Raw genomic sequence first — 22700 nt, forward strand, 5'->3', positions numbered from 1 at the left:
TGCACTAAATATTATGAAAGCACTGGCATTACAATTGAATAAAAACAGATATTCGTTTGAACAATAGTGACAAAGTTAAAGGCCGATTTAACCTATCGATTGGGTCCTTAGCTTTTAGGCAGCTAGGTTCTTTTTTATAACTACATCGTATCTTTCTTTCACTTACAGCAAATTAGGATATCGAATTCAGCTTTATATGTCATTACAAGAAAATTTATAGATGTTATCTCCAAACGATGAATGGTGTGTAAATAATTCATCGCTTAGAGTTAACTATAAATAGGCTATGGTTTGACCATCCAGAATGAAAAAAGCATAATAATTATAAGATTTAAGCCAGTCGTTTAGTTTAGTAAATCACTACAGGACGACAACACTAAAGTGTCGTCACTTTTTTTTGACTTTTGCATGACTTTTTGCAAACTTAGTTTGATCAGCACAATCATATATACAAACTTGACTCGAATTACATGAGGCCAAAAATATCAATATTACACCAATCGTGTTAATACTTAATGGTCATATGTACCTTCCAAATCAGCAGCACGGCTGCATTTGTGTTCAACTACTACTAAAATCATATTTAGGGTGCATAAAAAATTCGATCATGATAATTTCAGAAAATATAGCTGCTTGTCGGATAACGCTTCTTGAAAATTACGGTGATACTACACTCTGGTAGATATAAGAAAGCTTGTGTTAAAGTTTTATGTTTGTATCGCAGCAACGCTGTGCAAATTGCAAATCTTGTCGCTGGATTTCAAGATACAAGATCACACGGGATAGATGCATTTGGTGGGAAATGTTGTCCGCATTGTGGGCGCGTTCTTTTCCAGTGGCGCCCTCTGTGGCGGTCACTTAAACTAAGTTGGTTTTTGTGCGGCGTAGGTGGTTGATGGATCTGGGAAAGAAGGGTGAATAGAGAAGGAAACAAAGCCGTGCGGGGAGCTATTATTGTCGTCCGTTTGTGGTGCTGCCTCCGCAGCTGTCGGCTCGCTTGCTGCAGCTTCTCCGCTGTTGCCCGTCGTCGTCGGCAAAGTGCACACCGCTGCTGCCACTGTTGTCGTCGTCGTCGTCGAGTGATTATTGCTGAACCAATGTGTCATGACGGTGGTCGGTTACACACAGTGTCAGTGTGAATGTGTTTATGAAAGGAGCAGGTCCGCTGTTACTGCTATTTGAGTCAGCATCGAGTCGGTTTAAGGCCAATTGTCAGTGGGGCACTGAACAAATCGTACAATAAGCAAACTTCATGCACTACAAAAGAAAAAAGGTATATCGCTGACGGAATAGTATTGTTTTAGTTCCTCATTCACAAGTCGTTCGTGTACGCGTAGCTTAGATTCTCTCTGGACGGTTTTGTTCGAACCCGGACCGACGTAAGAGGTGAAGTGCTTGCAGGCTGTCAACAGGCTGAGTGCGGTCGGTGGCCGCGGCGGCACCGCTGGCAGCAGCAGCAGCAGCAGCAGCAACAGCACCATCGGCACGACCACTACAGCCTGCTGCCGCCTGCGACTGCTTGTTCCTGCATTGATCCTGGATGACAGATAGGTAGCAACAGACCCGCGTTTCGGAGTCACTTCAGACAACAACAACAACAATTGGACTGTCCAAACCAACGGCAGCAGCACTGGTAAGAGCCAACACGTTCGAAGTTGCTGACGTTGTGCACGTCTGTGTCATCGCCTCTCTGGAAACAGCAGCAGCAGCAGCACCACCATCATCATCATCTTTGGCACCGCTGCTGCGAATTCGACGACAGTCAGTCAAGTCAGGAACAACACAGCAGTACAATCATAGTATTTGTTGTCGTTATTGTTGTAAATATTATTATTACTATACGTCGTTCTATGGCGTCGAACAGAACACCGATGATATTAGCGGCAGTATTTTTACAGTTTCTACAACAGCGGCAAGTACTCAGTGGGCATTGTGGAATGTGATTGTTTCTGGTGATCAGTTGATCTATGGGATAACCTGGAGATAAATGTCTAGTGTGACTAACACGTTGCGGTGGACCGATTCGGAATAAAAAGATGTCTATGAAGGATTCTGTCTAAATTTAAAAATTAGTGATCCCCGGTGATGTCGCTTCATCAGGCAGCATATATGACACGTAGAAAGCCTAAAAGTAATGTTCTGCCTGTAGCTTGTAGCGGAGATTTTACATCTGTTGCATTCTGGGAATGTCTGCCGCACTGCCAGTGAACAAAACTAGTTAAACGTTTAAGAATTGCATTGTGACGTATTAGCAAGAAAAAAAGTTTTTCAACGATAATGGAGTTTTCCGACCTGCAGCGCAGCTGGGCGGATCGTTTTCCTCAGGATAAACTATCGCTCATTTTTGAAGAGGACATGAAGACGTTGCTAACTACGCACAAAGCTCGTGTAGCACAGTTACGTAAGGAACTTGCTCAAGAAGAATTTCTCGTAGAGTACTTTGAACGAGCGTTAAACGATGAGCGCCAGCGGCGTCGAAGCGTAACTTCAGAGGAGCCGGCAAGCCAGTCACCTCTGGTTTTGTCCCGCGAGAACTCGTTTAAAGACGATTCTCAAATAGGACCTGAGATTCCTATAGCTGTTCACAGCTCGAATCCACCAATTAATCCTGTTGACCCTGAAAGCTATGTTACGGTAATCGCTGTTTCGTCACAAGACGAAGGGGAAATTCGGCCTAAAAAGAAACCCCCGGCGCCGCCGCCGAAGCGAGTGGCCAGGTGGCCTCCCGCCTCGACTGTCAACGCCTTAGGAACAACGAGCCCTGTTACGACGCCCGATGAGGCGGAATCCACACTTTTCGCTCAGGTTGCCCAGTCATCCTTATCAACTTTTGGCAAACCCAAGTTTGGATCACAGCTGTCCAATCAATCGACAGCGTCGAGCACATCATCATTCCAGCTGGCACTGAGCAGTTTTCGGCAGGCAACGACTGAACCGTCAACTCCCTCAACGCCGGTTACTCCTACGTCAGCCGACCGGGCAGCGTCTACGACATGTAGTCGCTCATTGGACCATCCCTCTGTGGTTGCGTCTGCCAGCGATCTCAGTTCTTCACAATCTAAATCGAATGATTCGTCTCTTGAACGAAACACCAATACAACAAAAAGCGCAGACTCATCACTCGAGCGTAGTTCGTTGTTTTCCGGTAGCAGTCCGGCAACCAGTGCTCTTCAGGTGGAACGAAGCGCGAGTTGTCGTTTAGAGAGGCATGCCTCGAGCGCATCGTCGCACTCGCAGAGTAGCCGTCTGACTGCTGGAGATGATACAACAGAACAGCGTAGCAATAGCAGCGGCAATAGCAAACGCTCAACACTCCATTTACTCAAGGATACGCTCAAGGATACAACAATGATGAATACTACAACCAGTAATAACAATAGTCATCATCATAACAGCGAGCGTAGTGTTACCACGAGCAACGGCGGATCGCCGGCCGCTGGACTGCTGGACCTCGATTGTAATTATGCTGGTCACCGTAAGCTCGATAAGACTTCGACCCTGAGTTCAAACGACAGTTCGTTCGACGGTCTCGATGACGCACCAATATACGACACTGTGGCGGCGGATGAAACTGATGCCGAAGAATCGACGGATGGCACATACGATAGCGTTCGCTGCGGCAGTCGGCAGGAGGCGCCAGAGCAGGATTACGTTGAGTTCGGTGGGTATGGACGTATCCCAGCTTCACTGGTCACTGACTCAACCGAGGAAGATAGTGATGGAGAGGAACCGTCCGCGCGGTCACGAGAAATTCTACAGCCCATTGCTAAAAGTTGCGAAGATTTGCGGGCACCTGTGGCAAGTCGTTGCGATGGCTCTGAACTGCGTCCAAGCAGAAGGCCACCTCCAGTGCCAGGAAAACCAACTGGAGGCGGTATTGCTCCACCTGTCCCGCAGATTCCCTTACGTAGAGGAAGGTCTGAAGAACGCCTTGATGGAGATTCCGGTGAGTAAAAACCCTGTGTCCTTTAGGCGGAATATTTATATTCATACATTTTAGTTTTTCAGTTTATCCAATGTGAGCCGCCTGGGCAAAATCTCTTCGATCGTCAAATTCCATCGTTGGAACGTTTATAAAAATCCAATCTCCTGTTATTAGGACACTCTACATTGATCATCACATACAATTCGAACCAAACACACTAGCTACAGTATCAAATGCTCTAAACAAAACATTTCTAAATCCTTAATTGGTTTATCGCAAAAAAGAAACTGTGTATTTTTGCTGTAAGTAGCCCCTCTCGTAAGCGTTGTTTATCGGTTATACATTAACAGAAGCTAACTTATGAATTACTCTGTGTGTCTTCTATGCACATTTCACTATGCACATCGTCATGTGTATGACACACATATTTAAACATGTAATATACAGATCATAGAATTGTCTTTCCGTATGGGCTTTGTACTGTACATCTGTGAACAGTGTAATGTTTACTAACATTTCGCAATTTTAAATATTGTTTGATAATATTGTTAAAAGCCACTGCTGTAAGCATCGTTCTTTAATTACTAATATTTTATTATCGGATAGAATAAAAAGGTCTTTAGTTTCTTCTGAGCGGGGTGTATCTACTTGTAAAACCAACAGACTTTAGACATCTTAATCAGTAGATGGCAATGTTTAGCTGGAGATGTTTGATTTCGGTGGGTTAATTGTGTCCAAAATGGCTCGCTTGCATATGAATTCGCACCATCCATTTCTATTTTTGCAATATTGATCTTCCTTGTACTCTGTAATTCTGACAATTAGCCGCGTTTTAGTACAATCGATTTTTCTTCGTTGAACAACTTGTTAAGCTTAATGCTATAAAAGAAAAACAGTAACATTCATGTTAGTTAGCTAAAATACTGAAGTCGATAGAGTTTATACGTTGTTGTGTTCCTCACGCAAGATCTATGCAAAAAAAGGGCCTGTTGTTGTTTAAAACAAGTTTACCATTAAACATTATCAGTATCACAAATAGGATTAAACTTAAATGAAAAACGTAGAGGGGAGTGGAATGTGATTGTCCGGTTATTACACATTATTGCAAATTAACTGCCCGCGTCGTCAAGAAAGGCTTATTCAGTGCTGATTCGTTGAGATACGTAGACGCGGGTAAATAAAGCATGTAAGTATATTACACAGCTGTTATTTTTACAAAAATGTTTTGGGAAGCTTCATGGGGATGTAAGGGAAAACCAATAAAATTACCACACCGGTAATAAATACGCTTTTTTTTTTGTTAAAGCGACGTCTAGTGTATTATACCAAAGTACTATAAGACAGCTTCTTGATGATGTCTAGCTTATTTAACATACGTCGTCCACCGATCATCAACGTAAGTCGGGTTCCTATGCACATTACATGTGCTAGAATCAGCCCTAGATAGTCAAGGTAAACTTTTAACCATCGGACTGGCAGACCACGCCAGCAGAAGATTGTAAACGTGTAAATCGGTAGACAGTTTTTGTTGACTCATTGTTGTTGCTGTTGTTCTAGCGGTTTCGTTCGTTGTTGCTATTGTTATATAAAGTTGCGCGTTATCTGAAGTGGCGGTCTTCTGACGGTAGTGGTGCCGTTTAGGGATGGAGGGAGGGAAGTCAACGCCGCTGAAATCAGCGGCAGGAGTATTAGAGACGACGGTTTGAGAGAGAATACCTCAATTATAATAATACATGAGCATATACGCGGCGCGAGACAAGCGACTATGTAAAGGCGCAGAAGACCAGCTGTGTGGAGCCATAGACTCGGGCCCCTGTGGCTATGACTATGGTTATGCTGTTTTGCCGTGCAATGCGCATGGGCCTGCTGATCTCATGGCAGTGGTATGACTGTAACTGGCAACTCTCATTATTTGTAACTTTGCTTCTGTTCTCCCACTATTCCAAAATTTCTATTATGGACAGTCTCGAAGAACGACTCGATGCTGCCAATAAAGCATTGAGCGTAAGTTGTCTTTTAGCCATATGACTACCGTCATCCACTTCAAATCTTTTATAGTTTTCATAGCATACTCAATTGAATGTCGCTTGAGGTGTATCTCGGTGATGTGCATATCAAACATATTATTCTTGTTTGTAGAAAAAGCAAATTGTCATTATTTGCTTGTCATAACGACGGTTGATATTCCTACAAAGGTAGCGTAACTTTGCCAAATTCTCACAAGTTTCGTCTGGTCTTGTCAACATCTGAACTGCTGTTATATAGTGACCATTCGGCCCACGCATATAACACGACTAGCCGTAGCGATCGCATCATCATCATCATAGACCCATAGAACCTTTGCCGCCATATGCAGAACAGTAACGGCCAAGTGCCGCTTCGCAGTTAAGCTGTTTGCCACGTAGAAGTCAACAACAGGAATACGAAGACCATCGATAACTACTATGATAATAATATAGCAGTAGCAAACGCCACTGCTGCTGTTGCTTGACCAAAAGAGGGCGGATGGATGGGTGGGCGGGGGGACAGAAGAAGAATGGACACACCAATGTTTTCTACTATCGCCGTCCTAGTTAAAAATCGACGCAGTCCCTCTTATATATATATATATATATATGTGTACATAATGCTCCTGCGTATATAAGAGTTCGTTGTTGTCATTACTACTAATGCTATACAAGCGACGCCCGCACTTGTGGCGCCATCTGTTGTCATAGTATGCAGGTACTGCGTACGCAGAGTATCTCTTAATGAATAAGGGAACTGTGATAGCGCAATACAGACTCGCATTATAGCAATAAACCAATATAGCAAGGTTTCTTTTACCGAAGAGCTGTAGTAAAAAGCTTATGGTTCACTATTTGAGCAGTTAACAGTTATAGGCGTCTATAGTAGGTCTCTTGAGATGCATTCAAGTACTGGTAGGCAATACAAATGGCTGGCCTTTGAACTGGCGTCAGCTGCTGCCTTGTGTGCTTTCTGTGAGATACAAATCTGGCTTTCAATATAACTAAATTAAATGTTTGCGTATAAAAAATACGTACCAAAATGTGATGCATCCTGTTTCAACAATAATTTAAAATATTTGATCAATTCTATTTATATTTATTGAGTGTACTGAAAACATTAGAAGTTGCAGCTGGCGCTTATTGCGTTCCTTGTGAGTATTAAGGCGTAATAGCTGATTTTACTATCTAAGGTTTTTTAATATCAGGGCACAAGTTATGCTGTTTAACAAAACCCTTCTTTCGATTTAAAGTGGTTTGGTTCATGATTATTACAAATGAATAAAATCTATTTAATTCGCAGGCAAGTATAACCTTACATGTTGTAAGTTAAATAAGATAATTATTTCACTATGATCAACCCATAGTTAAGTATTTTAATCTATAAATACAAATAATACTCGTAAGATTTCTAGGATCTTACAGAATCTTAGAATCTTAGTTACAGGCCGTTGAAACTCGAATGAAGCCACTTCCTTTTAATGATTAACTGGCTATGGGACTTACGTTGAAGTCGACAATATACAGGATGTGGCACGCGTATATGTGTATATATATATATACATAAGTCGGTGGAAAAATTAGCGAAGGTTTTTTAGCTAAAGTAAATATTGTTTATATTTTTAAATTAAAAATGTTTATATTTAAAAAAATATGTTATATTTTTTGAACAATATTCCTGAATCAAGTACGAGTCATTTGGACTAACGATCTTCTGCCTTTTTTTGGTAACATCACAATCTCATCACTGTAGAACTGTGGCTTCCGGGCGAACAATTTTGACAAATGATATTTGCATCTGTCCATTGAAACTACATTAACCCCATTAAAAGCTCTGCAGAACCCAAACAGATTATAATTTGAATGGCGCCGGATTTGGGCTACACAGTAAATGCGTTAAAGTTTGTCATCCGAATTCTTTCAATTTTCGCCGAGTATCTGAATATATGTACAGCCTAGCATTGTCATGGTAGAAGACAAGGCTTTTTCGTTTCGGTTTTTGTTCCAATCTATTTTTCTCAGTGCGTTTTTGCAATTTTGTTAATTGTTGGCAGCAGAGGTCCGAATCAGTCGTTTTTTCGGATAACAGGAGCTCAAAATGTATAATTGATTTACAATCCTACCAAACACGCAGCACCACCTATTTTGGCATCAGTCCAGGTTATGCGCGTTACTGAGTTATTTTCTGTAGAACTTTTCTTTATGCCTAAGGTATTTTATTTTGAGTCTCAATAAAAACATTAAACCAATTTTAGCACATTCACAACTGTGAAACCTCAGCTTTCAAACAGTTCAGAATCATGTAAAACCGTAAATCGTTTTTCGACGATCTAATATATAAATATATATACAGGACGGTACGACTAGATTTAAAATCCTTATTATGCCTTGCTTTTAAAACTGTAATTGTACAAAAGTAAATGTTTCAATGACCTTTACGTCATTGCTGATAGTCATGGCCACAGTTTCAATTCGGGTAGGTGTTAACACGTTAAAGTGTGACACAAATATGTTGCTTATAAAAGATTCCAACGTATATAAGTTTCAGTCTAGACGCAGATAAAAAGTTCCGAAAAGATCGAAAGTGGAAAAAGGCGCAAAGATTATCAAAAAAACGTATCATTAGTGTTTATCGAGACGACCCCATTACCAGTCGATATTATTTTCTTTAAAATGGCAGTTCAACCTTTTTTTAAAAAGACTATGTGAATCAAAAATAGCTTTTTGAAACATCTGGTGATTTTTCGAGCCCGTTAAATCTAATGTCTACATAAAATCGCTCGGTCTGCCTTGGGGAAACCTCGTTCTGATTTTTCAGAAGATCATTGAAAACTGCCAATAGACCGTTGACTTCGGGCAAAAAAATTAGGTTTTTAATTGTGGTGAGAGTTCGTCCAGCTCGGAAAGATCGCGTGTTCATTGATCGCTCAAATCTTTTTGATTTGTCTTAAAAAAGGTTTTTATCTGGTACCAGGAGTAGTGAACGAATGCACGTCCGTTACGACCAACAACACGCCAAAGAGTCCCCCTATATAAACTCAGAATGCCCCAAGAATGCATGCGGTGTTTAGCAGGTTAAAACTATAAACTATTCTTTAACGTTTAAATAAAAAATCATTATAAAATGTTATTAAGAGTACAAACATATAGCAGAAATACAAAGGAAATATCGCATGGAGTTTCAGTACGTAAATTACAATTAATGAGATAAACGATAAGCTTGCAACAAACGAAGCCATAAAAGATATTTATAGGCAACGTTCCTAAGGGCTAAACACATTGACAGCTTTAGCTTAAGGTATTGTAAGTGAAAGAATTAGATTTTAAATAAAGGCAATCGAAACCAAAGAAAATTCCAGTGTGATTTATACTCGGAAAGGAGTGAATAAGATGCATAGAGGACTTTGGCCAAGATGGCGAATGTTATTTTTAACATAACGAAGCACCTGTACTATAATCATGGAGATAGGTCTTGATTGTATCTTGATGACAATCTTCTAAACAGATGGGTTGGACGAAGAGGTTCCATAGATAACTCTGCCTTTTTGACGTCTGTGGCAGAACGTTAAAAGCCCAGTCTATGCCTAAAAACAGACGGAAGATTTAAGCTCGCAATTAAGCAAGAATGCTTCACAAGACTAAATAGATTTATGAATCAATAGTCCAGCGTTGGCAAATAGTATCTTAATCAGAACGATAATAATTTTGAAAAGAGGAGAATTGTTTTACAATTAATTACGCATTAGTTATATGTAAATAAACAGTTATAGTCATTTGGACTAGTGTATATATAGTGTATATTTTCCGAACAGCGTTGTGTTTTGAGAAAAAATGGGGAAGCAGCCAGTAAAAATTAGTCGGAAACAGAGCAGGTTACTGTTTAATTAATGGAAGTTTGCGGCAGACGTCGTTTATCACTGTGAGCAGTCAGAAAAAAATGTTGACGGCGAGCTTTCTCCTATGGTTCAATTTTTTGTCATTAAATTCGTTTTCGATTAGATCCACTAACATATTTGTTACGTATGTTGTTTCGTTTTTTTAGTATAAGCACAGACAGTAATATACTCTGTAGATAGCTTCAAAATCGATGCTCATACACGTGAGAATAGGTTTTTTGGCGTAACGTTTCAAACCTCGAACGCGTTCTGTTAGCGCCAAAAAGATGCCTATAAGTGAGTAATACCAGTAGTAATACAGAATAGGCATCTGCTTGCCGTAACTGTGGCCAATGCAGCCGACCTACTTTCTAAGGAAATTTACTATTGAACAGTCCTACTATCAGCTGTGGCAAACCGTGATCAGCATCAGGCTTAATTATTATGCTCAGCAATAAACATTTTTCTTTAAGTACATTTACCAGCTTTGCATTTTGAGTACGTTAATTGCAGTGAATTGTAAGATACAAAATACTGCTTGAGCGTTTTCCACGAATTCTATTTTAGCCTTTTCTGAGATGTCTATCTACGAACCAACTACATGCTCTATACATCACTGGTCGAATCTGTAATGTCGGTTTTAAAGAAATTAGCTACATTTTAAAAAAAAAAACGTCGATTATGGCAAATTACGAACGACGCTACGGGTAGCCTCTTTCTCAAAGCTGTTTATGGAATACTTTACTGATATACATGGGAACTTAGCTTTCAAATAAATATAGCCAAAGTCAAACGATAACCAGTAATTAAATACTATTTTGCTAGATCAATATAGTTACAGGTTTTCGCAGTATAAAAAAAATAGATTAATTACAAAAATGTTCCACGTGATACTTAGAAAGACCAAAATAATTTTTACTAATTATATTATAAAAATCTCTGTGAGCAATTTATGAATAGAAGGTCATCTGTTGTTCACGTATATACAGCCCTAGCTTTGAACTCGATAAAAGAATTAACGTGTCGTTTGCTTTAGAATATGCAAGCTTTTGGAGAGCTCGAAACTTCTCTTTTAATGAACCGTTGCAGTTACGAAGTTATCCTTACGGATAAGCTCAATCGTCGTGTATCTATAAGGGTGTCGTTTCAGTTGCACCAAGACTGGGTCTATCTGTTATCGCGTGACATTCGTGTTTGTTTCGCATTCGCTTGTGTCACCAACACTGCTGTTGCGTCAACGCTGCCTCTTGAGCATTAGCAAGAAGAGACATCTAATCCATGCTGCATGACTGTCAAGCAGAGGCCCCGGGTATGAGTGACACCAAAGTTGCCCTCATGCAAACAGTGGGGTCTTTGTAGATTGGGAAGAGAGAGGGAAGCCTGAAAAAGTGGATCAGACTTATCCCCTGGGAGACGAGATCTGAACGGCACAGGTGATGGCACTTGTACCTGCACCTGCATGCAAACATATCTAGTGGGCTGATTGGACGTTAGTGCTCTGACGGAGTTACATCATACTTATTACGTAGTATGAGGGTAGGGGTCGCTTATAGAGGGCCCCGTAAGGATTAACGGTTTGTTCCGTCCGGCTTGCCCGTTCCATCCAGCTGTTAGACGGTAGTGCTTGACGGTGGTTGTTGGTTCATTGACGAATTACGCACTGTATCTGGATGTGTTTTTAAGTGTGTGTCGAATGAAGGAGTGAGGAAAGCAGCACTGATCCGTTGCTGCTGCTACTACTCTGTCTAAGACCATCAGCCGATCTGCACTGGCCAGTTATCGTTGACTTTCTTTATATTCGACTGGTTATAGACTGTTAAAAATGAATGTTCGCGCTTATGATCTTACAAGGCAGTATGATATTTTGCCTTTAGCTACGACACACTTCTTGTATCCAAGAATCGGTTGATCTTGTTGCATAACAAAGTCGAAAGACTTGTTTGTGTTAATTAGGGATTATGTGCATTCGCTATTTGCAAAATAAAGCACCGAACATTGTTAAATAGATTTTACTCTAAGGTAGCAAAAAAAAGTTGGCGATAGCTATGCTGTGGTGAAATGGCGTTAAACTCTATCCGCAAATCGACTTACGACACGTTACAGAGCAAGACAGCTCGAATCAGGGTATCTCTCGCTTTTGTAGTATTCTTCAGGTTTACATACACAATCATTTTCAGTCAATCTCGGTGTCATCCCTGCGCATTAGAACCACACGTTATCAATTGCGGACAAGTAAGTTACAAATTATTCCATAGCCTTTGCTCGACAGGCAGAGCTAAGGATATCGTATCAGAAGATCCGATAGTGATGATCATCATGATACCTAAAGTGATTGTAATACGTTTCATCCTAGTGTACATCTGTACTAGTATGTACAGCTAAAATAGAGGAGTTAATCGTATCCTAATTCGATCGTTATGAATAATGTTTTTTTAGCTGTAGGCTGAAGAAAAATAATGGCTTATTGTTTACTTGTAAATGGATCTTCTACTCAACGTTTTTTTCTACTAAAAACGTAAGAAGTTGCTTCGTCAATAGATAGGTAATATTTCCTTACTGTATATTTTGAACGAAACATTCTTCGAAATCGTAATGCTTGCTTTCTCTCAAGCAAGTTAGGTTCTAATAAGACTATCGCAGAATTGGGAGGAACTGTAACGTACCCAACACTATGTAATTGGCTGCCGTATTATATTCCAATTTACCAGTATTTGATGACCGTATTCCTTTAACGTATGACTCAGCAAAAAAAAAGGTATAATATGAATCGCTACCGGTCGGGCCAGCCACGCCATACTGGACGAAAGGACAATAACCACTTGACAAACGCAGTAAAACACAGTCTGAGCTTTTGTGTCGACATAAATCATTGGTCTCTTGGGGATCACTAAAAAAAAAGCTGAAAGAAACACTGCTGTACGAGGCTAAAATATAAAAGTAGAATGCATAGACCAGCAATTGTAGCCAAATTGAGCCTGCCGAACGGTAGATAGCTTATCGCCTGTTTATCAAACCTTGGCGGGGGACCGACGTCAATTGTTGATCTCGGTAAGCAGAGATCGCGTTAGCACATACTGTGGGCCAATATGGTTGAATTCAACTACTTGTCGCTGTTAGTATTTCTAAGAAGATCTGAGTTCACTTATGTTATTTCTGAACGATATGGACGATTCACTAGATTTTTATACGGGAGATATTTATTTTATCGTGGGCTACATCTCTCTCTCTCTCTCTCTCTCTCTGCTGGCTTAATGATTTGACATAGCACTCAATTATTGATTGCATAAGGTACTGTTCTAATTCAACACATTTCTAATAGTCATAATCTCTAAAAGTACGGTTCAGGAATTCACTAAGCGTTGGAGCATTGGGTACAGAATTGCAGCAGACAAAGCCATTTCTAGAATCGGTTGGCTAATGCAAATGTGTGAACCTTTGCTGATCTCAACGGGAACATCCGATTCATTATCTCGCAGGTAGTACATGTAGCTTCTCAGTTCTCACACGACACACGGTTTCATTTGTTACTGGCCTGGTTGGCAGGCTACAAAATAACAGCAGCTAGAGGAAACTTTTGCATCGCTTTAGACAACAACCACTAACAGCAGTATTAGCGGAAAAGTGGTTGGTAGAGAGCTCCGTGCTATAGGAATTGACAGCTATTCATTATTTGTAACTGTTGGCATGGTCAAACGCCATATGAAAGGTGCGTGTCAATCCTTTGGTTTCTAATGCAGCCTTAACTTACTCTCCGATTCAAGTGGATATAAGTGCGCTGACTGAGAGTTTTCATAAGGTTGTACTGGCTCTTAAAACAGGCCTAGGTAAAAAGGCGGGGGACTAGAACAGGCGGCGCAGCGGGAGTGATTGTCTGCAGTAAAGAATCATTGTTTCCGTAAGGATCCAGTTGTTGCTTAACGGCGCGTCTCACCTGGATTACCATTACTTATGTATAAATATAACACTACTACCGTATGACGACGTCAGCAGGCGTCTGTTTCATTTTTCTGCCCTGGATTGTTTGATGTAATCTGTTTGGCTACCTTCCGATATTTAACGAATGTTCGCCTTACGATGCTGTTGTTACTATCGTCGCCGCCTACTTGTTGTACTACACTATATGCCAGGAATTTAGCATAGAACTTGTTGAAAACGTTGTTAGCCAGTGGGCGATAAGGCAGTCTCTGCCTTAACTGCCTTTTTTCTATACGGTCACCTTTCATATTAGTGAAAATAACGTTAGCCGTATATATCTGTACTAAGTATCAACAAAACAATAACGTGCTATCTCAGATACTTGCCTACGTATCTGTAATATAGTTCTATTCAACTCATTAATGTTGATAATATTAAAATTCTATATTTATTGCGTATTTAATGAACGAGAAACTCGTACTAAACTTACGCCGGACTTGAGTTTCGTAAATGATCGTAGTTTTAAATGCATTTTTATTTTTCTTAATTTTAGGAGCCGTATTACGTCGTCGACCAGTAAAATAAGCATAGAAGTGCTGACCATAACGTTCAAAGATGTTCAAAGTGAGCATTTTCTATGTTTGCCATCAATAACGCATCCCCTTATTGTTTGTTGTTGAAAAAAAACAAAAAAGAACCTACTCCAGTAATAAAATTCACTTACTCAGTAAATCTTATAAACAAACTGTACGCTTTTCCTTTAGCTTGTAAAAAGACAGAACGACAAAGTAAGACAGTTTATGTTTATGCGTGTTGTACAAAACTGCGAATTTTCGAATAAGTTAGTTTGTTTCCAGCCTTCAGTGATAACATTAGCGGGTTACCTGTGGTGCTTTGGTGTTTACACTGTTAAGTTAACAATGCTGTGGTAACCTCTCCAGTCTTCAGATGTAAGTCTGCTACTGTCATATATGACCATACGGTAGATTGGCGTTAATTTTAGACAAACCCGAATTGTGAGCACTTAGTGCTAAGTTAGTTGGCCTTCCGGTTGAATGTCCGACTGAACGGAGCGAATAATTTTTTTTGGATAACGGCTCAATTTATCATAATATGATGAACTATACAATGTGCACATTATTAATTCACGCGTTACTGGAGATGGTCTGTACACAGACAGTAAACCTGTATTTCCCTTGCTTTAATTCAAATTGCTACGCTAAACTTTTGCTGTAGATTTCGAGTACGTTTTCTCGTAAAGCCAACGGTGAGTATAGAATCACTACAGATACTTTTTGCTCTCCGTTGCAGGTGTATATAGCAGTTCAATGGAGTCGTACCTATCTTCGAAGACATCGCCACAACTCCACCGACCAAAAAAAAGCAAAGAAAAGCATGTTCGTATCACCATGACTATATATGTATAATAGTTATTCTTTTCTATAACTGATGATAGTTCCTTATTCGGTGAGTTTTGTTTTGTAAAATATTAATTTAATTTACTTGCGCCTCACGTCTTAAGTTGTGTTCCTTGAAATGTTGCTGGGTCTCTTGTCCTCAAGAAACTAAAGATTACCTCAGCTATACCTTTAGGATACTTAAGAGTAACTCCTTATTGATTATTAGGAAGAGGTAAACGAAGTAGTTAAGCTGGCAATATGCGTTAGCAGCTTTTATTTCTGATGACTTCTCTCTCTGACAACCCCTTCTCTCCCTTTTCCTCGTTTCCCCTTCCGTGCGACGTACAGCACGTAACACGCAATCGAAGTAATCGTAAAATATTATATATTTATATTCTGAGCGTGTCGTTGATAATTTAATAGTAATAAAACATAGGTCAAATCAATTTAATTTGTAATCTATAAAGAAACAGATTGAGTACATTTTCATGTACGTATTGTGCGGAATTTTTATCCTCTGTCCCCTTGCAGGAAAGCGAAATCCCTGAAAAACAATTGCGTCGTTCACAGGGCTCGAATTCATCGTTAGTTGAAGACAGTCCCGATAAGGCTAAGGAAGTGGATGGAGTGGTAAGAGTCGAAGAATTATGTTCGTTTTTTCATTCTATATTACAAACTCCAGAGAAACGCTAGACGCTTTTTGTAAAACACGACCTTCTTGTAATGCCATATACTATCTTTGAAATCTAAACAAAGGAGCCGATTAGTGAATAGTTTCAATTTTTTTTCTATTGATTGGTGATTAGTAAAAAGCAATCGAACTTTAATATTCAGATTGTTGTTGCAAGGAGTTTTCTAAGGCTGATTGCAAACAGCATATGGGTTATATCACTTTAGTGCTTACACATTATATACAAAGCTGTTGTTTTTGATTTATACTGGAAACGGTGAGATTTATCGGTAATGGTAGTATTTTGTTTTTTAGTTCTTTATTCATTTTTGAAGATCAAAAATAACTTTGGTTTTACTAATCGGTTTACGCAAAACGCATTTGATTTGATAGGACTCTTAACTTAAAGCAAGAATAATTTTCACTTTGTTTCTAATTTAGATGTTTTCGAGCTGTTTTTGGCTTGGACAAAAATTACGTTGAAACGCGTTGACCATAAAGACTCTGCTTCGACTGCAGTTGTTTCCTCATTCACACTTAAGCTATAGTGATATACATTTAATTGTTCACTGGTTTAATCGATTTCTATTTATCTCTGTGCTTTTATTTTAAACATTTATTTAAACTTTAGTTTAAACAACTGTGAAGTGATAACTCTACAGAGAGAGAAAACATCTAGAAAACTTTCAGAATCCAGTATTTTTCTCTCCAAAATAAATGAAAAAAATTGATTTTCTCGAACTTTATTGTCATAGCCATTGCATGGTGAGCAGTTTAGCTTCGTAGAACATACAACTTTCTACACCGGGATGGTAAAAAATACTTCTAAACGATTGGCTTTTAAGAATCTTCATGGATTCAACCGCTGCCCACTTAAAGTAACTTTGTTTCCCGATTTGGAGGTGTTTATATAATTACGACTAGAGGAAACTAGAGGCTTCAGTGAATAAGATCACATGAATTAATATCATAGTTCAGAATTTGTTTATATTGCAGGTGCGTAAAATTATCGAATCGGTCATTGAAAGTGAGACCGCTTACGTAGACTGTTTGGACGTCCTTCATCAATATGGAAAAGCATTAGGGAGCGCAACAAGAACTAACCAGGTTCGATTGAACTAAATGAGTAATGAGAATTACTAAAATAGCCAGAATTCGATGTTCTAAATAAGGACACGGTATAGGCCGTGATCTTTCTGGATCAAGGAACACTGTCGCTTTGGGCTGTGCTCTGCTTTCAGGCGTATTTATAGTCGAATAAAAATAGTGTATTGCAGATTTACTGTATAAAATTCAAATGTTCATTCTTTTTATAGCAAACGCTTTAGGTTTCTGCAGTTTTTCCATGTCAGTGTGATAAGGAAACATCATCTGAAAAAGTCAAGCCACTATCATAAGATTTAGTAATAAATAGGCCAATATTTATTTGCCGACTAAATTATACTTGATAAGTAGGCCATAACGTTACCATGTTTAAGTTGCGACCGTGCTTTAGCGGCTACCCTTAACATATTTGCACATGTTATTTTGCGCTTAGGCGGTTCTTTCGAGGGAGGATGTAGATACAATATTCTTTAAGATTGAACAGCTTCTGGACGTTCATCGGAACTTCAGAGATGGTTTGCGCAGAAATCTGCAGGTTAGTCCCGAAAAAACACGTATTAAACAGGAATGAGCTGCCCTGGTAATGTTAACTTGAAGATATAGATGGAAATTTATCATATATCATGTCCATGTTTCTTCTCAACATTTCAGAATCCAACCGTAAGCGGTGCAGGAGGCGCAATAGAGATTCGGCGACCGACTATTGGGGAAAATTTTAAGTTTTTAGCGAGCCGACTAGAAGTGTATAATCTTTTTTTGCAGAACTACTCAAAAGCCATTGAGACCGTACGAAGATGTTCAATCAACAACGCCAAGTTCGATGAACTCTCCAAAAACATGAAAATGAAGGTAAGTCAACGTTAGTAAATAAGGATAAAGCATAATAGCACAAAATGTATCCAAAATGGATAATTCTAAATGTGCATTGTTCGGCTTCACTACACAGGGCCAGACAACATCTCTTGAAGATCTTCTGCACAAGCCAGTGGCGAGAATTCAGAAAAACGCGCTTGTCATAGATGACCTGCTTCAGGCTACGTCGTTCTCGCATCCGGACTATAACAACCTTAAAACAGCCTCCAAGCTTACCCAACATTTCCTGGAAAACCTTAAAACGAACAGCACTTTGGAGAGCATGTTTCCCGTAAGTTAATTAAAATCACAATACACGGCAATGTTTCAAGCCGTTCGGTTGGGAATGGCCATTGTTTTTAGCGCCACAATGGTTAGCTAAGCTGAAATGCGAGAGAACGTAATCATCCTTTGTGCACCAAATTAATACACTAAAACGAACCACGTTACAGTGATGGTAAATTTTTAGGAAGCACACAAACTTGTTGTTTCGAAGATATTTGGCAAGGTCGTTTAAAGTTTTTTAATTTATACTAAGTAGTATTATTCAACACGAACTTCCCAGGCATCTCGCCTAGAAACACTTACGTAGACGCATAAGCATCGCAGATTAGAGGTGATTAATAATTAGGATGAACGTGTTATTACTAAATGCTGTGGCTGGGGACTTATTTGATTTATTGCTCTTACGGTAATTTACTATCTGTTCTTACATTATATAAATGCTATGCTGTCGTTTTTGTACTCGTGTTTAAATTGTTTTTTATCGGTTTCCCTGTGACTCCGTGTTGTTGTTGTTGTTGTTGTCTGCAGCCTCCGTCTCGATTGGTGAGTGACGCTCTTAGCTGAAATGAAGACACTTTTCCTAACTGTTTTGTGTCTTGAGATCAACTGCTACTACTACTGCTACTTACCCTGCTAGCTTGTATTTACTTGTGTCCATTACTATTAAGACTCTCACTTCTTAGACCGCTGTACTAGGCGGCTGTCTACTAGTCACTAACGGCATCCATTTGCATCCACACACCTTTTTATCAACTAATCACTGAATTATTATATAATAATAATAATCATACACACATGAGGACATAACTAGCTTGCGATATTAGAGTTGTAAGTCCTAAGAGTTTGCTATTTTTTGTCGACAAGCTACCATGAACGTATCTTTTTTGTTTGCACAGTCCTTGAGCACAAACAACCGCAAACCTTAATCTATCCACAGTAGCGTTTACAATTTAAGTGAAATAGCTTCTTTTATAATGTCCCAAAGATTTCGTTTGTCATCAGAATACAAAGTAGTAAAAAGAATCGGGACGATTTAGTGAAGTCCATTCAGTCAAAAACGAGGTCTCCTTAATAATTCGTTTTCCGGAGGTGTCGACACTTCCTCCGTTTCAAGTCCGAAGAGCCTTGGAAACATCTTGCATCAATATAAGACATCAACAATGGTAAAAGAATCTGTTTGAAATCGTGCCGGACCACATCAAGATGTTGTTGGTTATACATTTGTCGGCTTACTTTAAATATGCAGTAACTAAATGATGTGGGTATCATTTTTAGGTGCGCAATTGCAAATTTTTGTCGTTTCCTAAAACGTAAATGTCTTTTCAACAACGTTCCGATATATATACATATATCAATGCTTAACGTTAGAATGAATGATCATTTATAAAGATTTTACGTTACACTCAATTATATAATCATGAAAGTTCACATAAATAACTTTGGAACCGTTTAATAAATAGAGGAACATCGGCAGCCATAGGTTATAACGAAAATCGTTGTTTTACCTACCCGCAGTAAAAGCCAATATTCAATCTTTATTTTAACCTTATCTCCCACTATTCGATGTTAGCGTCGCCTGAGTGTTCACCGCTGGTGTTCACAGCTGCCGATTTTATACGTTTGTTTTTAAAATGAAAATTATGTGTAAGATTAAGACAAGTAAGAGAACATTATGGAAGAGAAGAAAAGTGTTGTTGGACGATCGATGAGTGTCACTTGATCCGCTTGTTGCTGGGCATGTCAAGACAAGTGGATGTGACCCACCTGATGCTGACAAAACGAAGCCTTTAAAAGTTCTCCTACACGAGAGTGATTTACCCTCGGCCATTCATGATGATATTACGGAGCCGCGATAGAAGGCAAATGGAGTAGGCTCAGAGAGCGAAAGAAAACACTCCGTTCGCCTTGTTCTTGTTTTTCAAGCATAAAAGCTGAAATGAGCTACTTTCAGAGCAATAACAGTTTATAAAAAGGTACGCAAAATTGATGAAACCGATTCTGATACGAGCAGGGGTTAGGGTATAATGCGGACAATTTTACCAGTAAAAAATTTTAATTTGTGTTATTGGCTTGATAATACGTTATATGCTTTCGCAAATCCTAGGCGATTGATATTACACGAAAAGAGTAAAGAAAATTAAGAAAAAGAAAACCAGATTAGTAAGCTAAACGTTATTTCTGAACATCTTCTAAAAGTTATCAAGGTTATTCTTCAAAGGCTATAATACGCTTGAAGATTAGCAAGTTGGCAATCGCGGCACGTTGTTAAACTAAGTTCCGGACTGACCTACTCGTTATTGTAAAATTTTGTTCAATATTATAAAAGGTATTCGAAGTTTTGTATTATAGCAAAATAAACAACTTTTTGCATTGAAGAACGTTGTTTACAAGAATCTTACATTTCTTTAATGATCTAAAACTGTCACTTGAAGGCTGATGCAATACGAAAACGAGTTATGACAGAGAGGAGAGTGATGACAGGCCCTTTAAGGCCCTAAACAATTGTTATAACTATGCTGAGAACTATTCCAAAAAATACCCGAAACACTTGCTGTAAATTTTTACCAAAAACGCTTTATAAACAATACATCGAGCATGACATGAAGATCGAAGATTATTATAGAACGAATATTAACAATCTGGGCTCCTTTTTGATTTCGATAGCAAGGTATAGACCATAATTTTTTACTACCGTCAAAATGTTCAGTAAGAATATGTAGCTTAATTTAAAAAAAAATCGATTATGTGCTGACATTGAAATCCTCTATGCTATAGGATTTGTGTTGCTACGGTTAGATTTGAACATCTCAGGGCAATGCTATGCTCTCAGGGGTAAAATAAAGAGGTTTCACTATGGCAGGATTGTTTGTGCTAAAGCGGCAGCCGTTGGCAAGGTACATGTGAAGAAAACATAGATTTTGCTATTTTAATTAAACTAAACAATTAGAAAAATCGATCGAAAATGACGTAACTTCACTTTTTCATTTGATATTAAACAGTTACAGGATCGGGCCTCGAGACACGTTGTGCGTAATGTGTTTATGGTACAACTGGAGGGACACCGAAAGCTTCGGCATTTGTTCCTTTTCAACGACGTTCTCGTTTGCGCTAAGTGTAAAACAAACGGACGCACTCGGTACCTCGAGGTCAAATGGTTTATTCCTCTCAACGAGGTACGTATGGATGTCGTTTGTGAAGCTTGCTGTACCGCCGACTGAACTCTTGATTAATCTTACGTCTATGGGTCGGCGTGCCAGCAAAGACACCTTCAAGAGGCCAGAGATAAATAAAGAGGTGCTAGCCTTATGACACGACATATTTCTCTAAGATGGCGCTCAATTTCCAACAATTAAAGTAACACTGCATGGACATCTCTGATGTAATGAAAATCTGTATACATTATGTTCAGAACCTTTCACAGCTAATTTATTAAGAACATTTATATATATGTATATATAAAAGTGTAAGGCTTTTAGCTGGGCTGTTGGTGTTGTATATATTTCACTATTGTACAAAAGCATTGCCGTGTGGTTACTCTACCCCCTTCGAACTATTGGACTCCGTTTTGATAGGCGGATGGATTATACCTGACCCTAATTTAAAGTTTACCTAATGTGCGTGAAAGTGTCTACTTTTAATATATAAACGTCCAGCCAGAAAGCTCGATGTTACTTCCTTATTTACCAAAAAAAAAGATATTCCCTCTTCGCCTCAATAAGAATGTTTGTGTCTATGAAATAAAAGTATGGTTTTAACGTATTTTAAGAATGGTTTAAATTACCCATTTCCATAAACCCTGCTTCATCGCTTCTGATAACTAGATTTTGGAAAATGGCCACCATATAGATGTCAATTCGTTTTTTAATTTTAGGTGACCCTATTAGATCCCGAAGGGGAAGCAGAGCCCATCCGTGAACAGCATCCGGCGAATGTTTGCCAGCTTCGTTCAAGAGCAAACTCGATTCGAGATCAGATTCGAAAGCTAGTCAGTATTGCTTTTTTCTTCGTACTTACACAATATATTAACTAATGTATCCTAAGTAATGTAATAATAGATGATTATTAATTTAAATCGAGCTAAAGAAGCGCGTACTTTTAAAAAAAAAATTCAATATTAAGGACATCTTCTATTTGACCCATAAGAAAAAATTAGGATTTACATATAAGTTTACCTATTACATAGTTTAGACATGATTAGACACAAATAATTTATCTTTGGACATGCCCAAAAATGCTCAAGCTGTCTTCTTAATATTGCAGGAAAACAAACGCGGTCCAGTTGGATGTCAAGGTGGAGTGACAACCTCACGTCCTATGGACAAGCTGCGGCGAAAATTGAGCGATCTCGAAGCAGCATTAATGCTTCACTCGCCTCATCTGCCGTTTAAAATCGGCCATAAAAACCACAAGGTTTGTGAACGAATAAATGTCAATATCCTACAGTTTGCACTATTGATTTTGGCGGTTACTCGTCGTAACGGGCGTACGGTCATCCGCTACTTTTAATACCAGAAGAAAGCCAATTCATTCTCGAATAGGACAACAAACTCGTAATGGTGAAAAACAGTGCATCCTTTTTGGTTAATGAGCGAAAATCAGCAATTATTCAATATTTTCACGTTGGTCGAAGCATTAACGAGTCTAAAAGCTTCCTTTTTTGCCCGCAAT

General features: G+C 39.0%; 1 protein-coding gene and 1 long non-coding RNA gene across 4 annotated transcripts in view; both read left to right on the plus strand.

Moving 5' to 3' along the window:
- Window positions 1-303: 303 nt before the first annotated feature.
- Window positions 304-22700, plus strand: part of RhoGAP1A (Rho GTPase activating protein at 1A) — a 27695-nt gene continuing 5298 nt past the window's right edge. Inside the window, exons 1-11 of one of the 3 annotated variants that reach the window (XM_086970502.1) lie at window positions 304-3946; window positions 15033-15118; window positions 15653-15751; window positions 16788-16898; window positions 17329-17430; window positions 17547-17744; window positions 17842-18039; window positions 18561-18575; window positions 21032-21205; window positions 21904-22017; window positions 22293-22442. In XM_086970502.1, the coding sequence (XP_086826628.1) occupies window positions 2278-3946; window positions 15033-15118; window positions 15653-15751; window positions 16788-16898; window positions 17329-17430; window positions 17547-17744; window positions 17842-18039; window positions 18561-18575; window positions 21032-21205; window positions 21904-22017; window positions 22293-22442 (2916 nt within the window). In that variant the 5' untranslated portion in view covers window positions 304-2277. The remainder of the gene's footprint in view (window positions 3947-15032; window positions 15119-15652; window positions 15752-16787; window positions 16899-17328; window positions 17431-17546; window positions 17745-17841; window positions 18040-18560; window positions 18576-21031; window positions 21206-21903; window positions 22018-22292; window positions 22443-22700) is intronic. The other 2 variants (XM_022842205.2, XM_086970501.1) reach the window with 2 other exon arrangements.
- Window positions 11667-14348, plus strand: LOC147752799 (uncharacterized). Its single transcript, XR_015313075.1, has 2 exons — window positions 11667-12038; window positions 14275-14348. It is a non-coding gene; the product is annotated as an uncharacterized LOC147752799 (long non-coding RNA).

This window comes from Varroa jacobsoni, unplaced genomic scaffold (assembly GCF_002532875.2).
Source record: "Varroa jacobsoni isolate VJ856 unplaced genomic scaffold, vjacob_1.0 scaffold_974, whole genome shotgun sequence".
Lineage (NCBI taxonomy): Eukaryota > Metazoa > Arthropoda > Arachnida > Mesostigmata > Varroidae > Varroa > Varroa jacobsoni.